The 8,249-nt window shown below is 37.2% G+C and overlaps 1 protein-coding gene across 1 annotated transcript; it reads left to right on the top strand.

The window, feature by feature from the left end:
* LOC109224217 (uncharacterized mitochondrial protein AtMg00750-like) lies at window positions 5,167-5,547 on the top strand. Its single transcript, XM_019388802.1, has one exon. The coding sequence runs from the start codon at window positions 5,167-5,169 to the stop codon at window positions 5,545-5,547; it is 381 nt and encodes a 126-aa protein (XP_019244347.1).

Raw genomic sequence — 8,249 nt, 5'->3', positions numbered from 1 at the left:
TTGAAGCAGACCAATTTATTACATAACTCAGATAAGATGTCCGAATCAGGCCTGCCTGCTGATTGTAGCAATTACTAATTAACAAAGGCGGATTCAGTTTTATTATTCTTATCACCTAAGGCTTGCCTAGGTGTTTGGGTGAGATCCTATAAACACGCTATCTATTACCAATTGAGAATGGGCCAAAGCAGTAACAAATTCTAGAATAAACGATTTGAGATCCTATAAACATGATTTCTAAACCGTATTAATAGGAAGGGAGAGAGTTGTTGAAAATTAGTTCAGAATAGTGAGAGTTAGGCTGATTTTAGACTAGACTGGTTTCAGACGATGACATCTATCATTGCTGATTTTAAATCCTATAGACATGATATCTATTATTGCTTATTTTAATTTCTATAGACATGATATCTAGTTGAACGTGAAATGAAGCAGACAGGATTTACTTGAAATTCCTATAGGCATGATTTCTATGAAAAGGTACTGATTTTAGATGTCGGATTATAACCAATAGGATCCTAAGAATATGGCGTCGAAGTGCGGTAATAAACATGCAGAACTTAAGACAAATCATATAGGCATGTTGTCTAAACGCAGAATTTAAAATAGGTCTTATAGACAGGTTCTCTAAATGCAGAGTTAAACATGCAAACTTTATAGACAAGTCCTATAGGCATATTACCTAAATACTGAGTTAATCATAAAAAAAACAAGTCCTAAAGGCATGATCTCTACCCTTCTAATAGTTAAGCATGCACAATTACCCAGCCCTTTTTCACTAACCAACCCCAAATGTTTATTACAAATTATTACAGACCAAAATAATGAATTACGTCAAAAAATGTAGAAAAAGGAAGAAGTTACAACTTGATTCTGACTTCCTTTCTGAGTTATGGAACAAAACACCTCAAATGTCAACTTGTTTCAAAGCCTTTCTCAGACCTGGGTGCGTCAAAGTTCGCTAAGGGTCTCAAGGGACCCCGGGCAGTGCTTACACCCAAGTTTGCATAACCAGATAGAGATGAGTGAAGTGTGCTTATGTGTCCAAGTTCAGAGAGAGCTCATGGGTCCCAAGGCAAGGCTCACACAAGAGGGGTAGAACCTAAGTCTACGAATATAGTGGAAGTGCAGGAACAGAGATTTAAAACTAAGCGGAGAATAGAGATGGGTAAGAGTGATTGGAAAATAGTAGTAGTACAGCTAACATTACACAGAATTAGCACTTTCATACAAAGGGGTCAGGGGTTTGAGAATTCATTGCAGGGAGTATATGACCTTAGGAAGGGGCCAGGTTTGGGCATGTACAGCAATAGATGGTGCTGGCATGCCCATATACCAGCCTGAGAACACAACACATAGAGGGGTATGAAGCATATGACCTTAAGGAGGGGTCAGGTTTGGGGTCATGCACAGCAATGTCTAATGCTGACATGCCCCCAAACCAACCAAGGAATACAAACACATAGGGGATATGGGGGTTTGGGGTTCATAAGTCATAATAAGTGACTGACAAAGTTCCTACATAAGGAAAGTAGTAATTCAGAAGAGAAAGGGGCAGATTACAGTATGCTCAGTAATGGAACTTGATTAAACACAAGCAGGAAACAGGCAAGAGTGAGGGAAATAGTAAGGAAACATGTTGTTGTTGATGCTGGAAAATTAATTAGAACATACCAGTAAAGAAGCAAATGCAGAAAGAAAAGTAAGCAAATTCCCCACAGCCTAGCCTTGGCTTTCAGCCGGCTAGACAAGGCAGCAACACAAGTAGTAACAGAGAAAAGAGAGAGAGTTTTTAGTGAGGTGTGTGTTCTGAACTCAAGTGTTTCGTTCCTTGTGTTCGTGTGTTTGAAAGAAGAGGGATGCAGGGTATTTATAGCCTTTTTGAAAACGAGTGAAGGAAGGTAATAAGTAAAGTTTTAATACAAATATAGAAACAATCAACAGTCAGAATCAATTATACAAGTGATTCCCTTTAATTAAGGAATCACTGTCTAATAGATTCAAATAAGGAAAGAGATCAGTTTAGAGACGGACTGATTATTGCCATAAAAGAAGTAGTACAAGCATTAAGTAAGTAGTCAAGTCTAAGTACAGAAATATGCTTATTTTGGAAAAGATTCAGTAAGGCAAATATCATAGTAATGGGGAAAGAATCAATCAATTTGAACGGACGATGAAATCAGGGTTCATAAAGGGAAACTTTAGAAATCAGTCACAAGATGAAGATCAATCAAGGAAGAAACTTCAGCATATAAATAAAGTGAACAAGGTCATCAGACATGCGAGGCCAAACTCATTGACAAAATGACAAACAGGCAGTAGTGGCAGAAATAAGCTAGGGTTCAATAGTAAAGCAAACATTCGAAACACAGTAATCAAATAGGTCAAATCACATTGAATCAATAGTGCAGAAAATAAAGTATCAGAAACATGCAAAGGTCTCACAGTAGCAGGTGAGGAAACGTTTTGAAAAATTAGGTTTTCAGCCATAGTCGAGTTGAAAGATAGTAAAATCAGATAAGTCACATAAAGAAAAGAAAGTCTAAAACAAAAGCTTTCAGTTGAGTCAAGTACTCAAACGAACAATTTCAGACCCAAAGACCTAGGGCTTTTCAACAACAATCGAGTTTTAAAAAAAATGATAACACAAATAAGTCAAACAAGAACGAGGAACTTAGTTAAACAAGTACACATTAAACAAACAGCTTCAGGATTCAAATGAGACCCAAAAGAAATCAGGGTTTTAACATACTAACTCAGATAGAAGAATAATATGAATAAAACCATAAAAAAAAATCAGAAATACGTTAAAATTAGAGATCTTTGAAAAGAAAATTTAGAGGAAAAACCCTAATCGGACGAGATGAAGGGTCGTTTCTGAAGGAAAGTTAAAGAACCTTCAAGAAACACTCAAGAAAGTCATAACGAGTACAGATCTAAAGCAGATCTGAAAGAAATAGAAAGATCTTAGAGATTAGGGTTTCAGAAAACCCAAAAGAAACGAGAAATGCCTTGAAAGTTACCGATATAACCAGGAGAGTCAATTATCTGACTCGAATGGCCATGGCTGGCCGGAGAAAAGTCAGGGATGATCGGAGAAAGGTCATCGAGCAAGGACTGGACCAAATCCTTTCGAGTTCTGGTCATGAAACCATAGAATCAAACACATAGGAGCTATGGAAGGCCGGTACAGGCCTCAAATGACCATAGAAGGCCATAGATTAGGTAGGTATTAGGGTGGATTAGGGTGGCAGCGGCTAGGGTTTAGGTGGTGTTACAGAGAGGGTTTGAGAGGAAAGGGGTTCAAGGGCAGCAGTAGGTGAGAAATGATAGGGTATTGGGGTCGTTTGGGATTAATTAAGGTAAGGGGGAACGGGAGCCGTTGATCTAAATGATCAACGGCCGGGATTGAAATGGTTAGATGGGAGACCGGGTTGGGTTGTTTAAACGGGTAAGGGGTCGGATTTAAAAGGAATTGGGCCAAGGAAAATTGGGTTCAAATTGGGGTCAATTTTGAGCTATAATTTAAATGTAACTGGCTGTCATTTAAATAGCCAATTTTCCTCTATTAAAATTATAAAAAATAGTAAACTGATTTCGGGAAATACATTAAAAGTACTAAGATGATTTATGACATATAATTAACCATTTAAAAACACTGGACTTAATCTTTATGAACATAAACGCAATTAAATCCTAAAAGAGGCTAATGTTGCAATTATACAATTTAGCCTTAAAAATACTAAATGATTTTGTAAAAAATATGCAAAAATTCCCTTAGATATATTTAGCATAAATGTAAAGTTTTAGCAGGTGAATCACCAAAAATGATAATTTTAGAAATAATTATTGGATTTTTATGGATAAAAATAGGGAAATAAATTGATTTAAAAACCTTTAAAAATTAAGGAAAAATAATGAGACGCTTTGACATACATTTTATATGCATATATATATGCTGTTTTGAGGGTACTTTTCATATTAAAATATATATAGGGAAAAATTGGCTATCAACAGCTGTATGCCATTTGGGCTTTGCAACGCCCCGGCTACTTTCCAACGGTGCATCATGTCAATCTTCTCGGACATGGTGGAAGGTTTATTAGAAGTGTTTATGGATGACTTCTCTGTAGTGGGTGATTCCTTTGAGAATTGTCTTGACAAGCTTACACAAGTGCTCAAAAGATGTGAAGAAACAAACCTTGTGCTAAACTGGGAGAAATGCCACTTTATGGTGGACGAGGACATTGTTTTGGGCAACAAAATTTCCAAACAAGGCATAGAGGTTGACCGTGCAAAGATCGAAATATTTTCAAGCTTCCTCCACCCACTTTAGTAAAAGGTGTCCGAAGCTTTTTGGGGCACGCCGACTTCTATTGGCGTTTTATCAAGGACTGTTCAAAAATTGCAAATCCTATGTGCAAGCTCCTTGAAAAAGATGCAAAGTTTATATTTGATGAGAAGTGTCTCAAAGCAATTGAGCAATTGAAAGAAAAGCTCACCACGTTACCTATTATTGTCACACCCGATTGGTCCTTTCCATTTGAACTCATGTGTGTTGCTAGTGGTGTAGCTATTGGGGCGGTGCTTGATCAATGGCATAATAAAATCCTTCACTCTATCTACTATGCAAGCAAGACACTTAATGGCGCTCAAATGAATTACACTGTGACTGAGCAAGAACTTCTTGCCATTGTCTATGCTTTTGAAAAATTTCGGGCTTATTTTTTGGGGTCCAAAGTGATAGTTTACACCGATCATGATGCTCTTCGCTATCTTATGGCAAAGAAGGATGCCAAACCAAGATTGATTCAATGTGTCCTTTTGTTGCAGGAGTTTGACTTTATAGTCAAGGACCGGAAAGGGACAGAAAATCAAGTTGTGGATCACCTATCTAGGCTTCAAGAGGCAGGGAGACAAAAAGAAGACCTTAAAATCAATGATGCCTTTCCAAATGAGCACATATTGGCATTGTCTAGAAAATTCGCTCCTTGGTATGCCGACATCGCTAACTTTTTGGTTAGTGACCTTGTTCTCGATGGATTGGAGACTTATCAAAAGAAAAAGTTCTTGCGAGAGTGTAGGCAATACTATTGGGAGGAACCCTTCTAGTTCTGTATTTGTGCCGACAACATCATTCGGCGGTGTGTTCCGGGAGATGAGGTAATGCAAATTCTCAAGGCATGCCATGATTCACCGGTTGGGGGTCATCATGGAGGAAACAGGACGGTGGCAAAAGTGCTTGAATGTGGCTACTGTTTGCCATCAATCTACCAAGACGCAAATCAAATGGTCAAGGCATGCGATCAAGGTCAAAGACAAGGGTCAATATCTAAAAGACATGATATGCCTATGAATTTTGTGATGGAGGTCGAGATCTTTGATGTGTGGGGGATAGACTTCATGGGCCCTTTCGTGAGCTCTTATGGCATGACATACATCTTGGTGGCTGTGGACTACGTCTCCAAGTGGATCGAGGCAATCGCCTTGCCAAAAAATGAAGCAAGGAGTGTGACGGCATTCTTGAAGAAAAACATATTCACGTAGTTTGGTACCCCAGTGCCATCCTTAGTGATGGTGGTTCTCACTTTTGCAGCAAGGCTTTGACCGGGCTGCTTGAAAAGTATAGCGTAATGCACAAGGTGGCCACATCTTATTTGTTACACCCCGTACTTTAATATTAGGATAAGTCATAGTAATCCATATGAGGTTGTAAGGATTAAGACCCCGAAAGTTTAACAACCTTAATACCGTTAGATATTATGTTAGTATGGTATTTTCTTTTAAGTAAAGTATTTTAGTAAAATTTTTATAAGTATAATTTTGGATAGTTACCATTATTACAGTGGTAAATTATACTCATAATGTAAGAAAGTTTATGAGATTTTATTTATTGTAAAGATAGAAATTATTTTCTCACAAGAAAAGAAGGTTATATTTTTACCATTTTAAGAATTAAGCGTACGAAATTTTTTACTCTTTATATGAGATTAGGAAAATTAGAAATTGAGAAAATATATGTATTTTTTTACATGGATGATTTAATGAAATAATAGTGCTTGCATTGATTTTATATGGTACTACATGACCATGATAGTAAGTTATATAAAGTGTGTTAAAAATAAGTAGTATTTTAAGTAATTTAAGCTAAATCATATGGATAATTATTTAAGTGAGAGTTGGATAATTATTAGGGGGAAATAATCCACGTGGGATTATGAGAGGGTGGAAGCAAAGTGCCAACCATCCTTATGTTTAAGGAGGTGGTGGCATCCATGCACACTTTAACTCAATTTACAAGTTAATCATAATTAACAATGCCTCTCTAAATCACTGAGTTTTTTCGAGTTGTAGAGTTGTAGCAAGTTACCTTTACCTATCATGGGTTGTTATTTTTTCTTTTTCATCTTTGGTGCTAACCTACATGCTATATAAATCGACACTACAAATTAGCTTCTTTCTATATAACTGTTTGAGTTCAACATGTATGTAATAGACTTTAGCTCGTCTTTCAATGTATTTGTAGTTGATTCTTATAATATTTTGGTTTTTTGTAGTGCATGAGACTTGAAGACCCAAACACATGGAAAAGAAGTCAAAAATTCACAAAAGAGCAAGAATGCTACAAGTATGCGACCGTAGAAGTACTATGCTGATCGCATAATCACCGCAAACTAAAGCAGCTGTTTTGACCAACTAAGGAGAAGAATATGCAGTCCATTATAAGGTTGTATAACACTTTTGCAAACCGCATAATGACCGTACATTGAAAAAAAACAATAACGTCAAAGTTGTGTATATAACGAAACTCAAGCTCCAAAAAGAAAAGCAATTGTAAAAAAAGTTGATAAAAAAAATAGAGAAAAAGAGAAAAAGAGTGGAGTCTTGTGGAAATTGAAGAAATACTTTGAGGTGGTTCTATGTCGGTAACTCAAGGTCAATAAGTGCTATGTAGTCAAGCATAAAAATGTATGTAGAGTTCAAGGAGGGTATAGCCACTACATTCCCAAATATTCATCCAACCCGTCCCGAAGCCTACATTATAACCCGTGAAAAGTCCTTAGTGTTTTACAGTCAATCATTGCTGAGATAGCAGCAAGTTAAAATAAGGGCAAGCATATAGACTGATACTTGTAGCGTGTAGCTTTCGTTCCGAGTGCATGAGTGTTTTGATTGCATCCCCCGTACATATGTGTGAGTTGGGGATTTTCTTTGTTGTGAGTGCACATGAATTGCAAGATTTAGCAGAAGTTAGGTTCCTGAAGTAGAATACAAGTGCACACTTAGTTGTGAGTAACATTTTGTCATTTTGGTTGAGGCTCGAAGTTCACAAGTTGATTAGTCGAATTGTTAAATGGTAGTTGTCCTCCATGAAGGGTAAATAAAAGAAGTTACATGCCTGTTAGCTGTCAGTAAAAACCATTTGCAGTCACTACTATTTTGTGACATGTCGGAAATTGAAATAGTATAGGATAGGACAACACTGTTTTAGTTGCTTGAGGACAAGCAAGAGTTTAAGTTGGTGGTGTTGATGTGCCGTAGAATTTCGGCTCTTTTGATACCAATTACATAGACTTTAGCTCGTCTTTCAATGCATTTGTAGTTGATTCTTATGATGTTTTGGTGTTTTGTAGTGCATGAGACTTGAAGACCCAAACACATGGAAAAGAATTCAAAAAGCCACAAAAGAGCAGGAATGCTACAAGTATGCGACCGCAGAAGTACTATGCGGATCGCATAATCACCGCAAACTGAAGCAGCTGTTTTGACCAACTAAAGAGAAGAATATGCGGTCCATTATAAGGTCGTATAACACTTTTGCAAACCGCATAATGACCGTACAACTGAAATTGAAGAACCGGCATAGCACTTTTGCAATGAAAAATGCGGTCGCATAACTGATATGCGGACCGCATAATGGAAATGTTGTGGAACCTAGGCTAGAGGATCTGAGATTCTGCGACCCAATTGTCAACTCTGCGGACCGCATACATAGTCTGCGACGATTATGTGGTCGCATAAGAGCTCTGCAGGGGCACTTTTGTCCAATCTTGACCCTGACTTTTAGTCCACTATACATAGATTTACTAGGGTTTTTGTGGGGCATTAAGTCTGAAAAAGGGACTACATTGAAGGCATTGTTTTTTGTATTCTAGTATGAGTAGCTAGTTTTACATATTAAGGTTGTGGACCCTAAATGGGTGTAATGTTAATGGGCGTTTAACATTGAATATATATATATATATATA

The sequence above is a fragment of the Nicotiana attenuata genome, chromosome 3 (assembly GCF_001879085.1).
Source record: "Nicotiana attenuata strain UT chromosome 3, NIATTr2, whole genome shotgun sequence".
Classification (NCBI taxonomy): domain Eukaryota; kingdom Viridiplantae; phylum Streptophyta; class Magnoliopsida; order Solanales; family Solanaceae; genus Nicotiana; species Nicotiana attenuata.
Note: the sequence above shows the minus strand (reverse complement) of the source record. Positions and strands in the feature narration are given on the sequence as shown.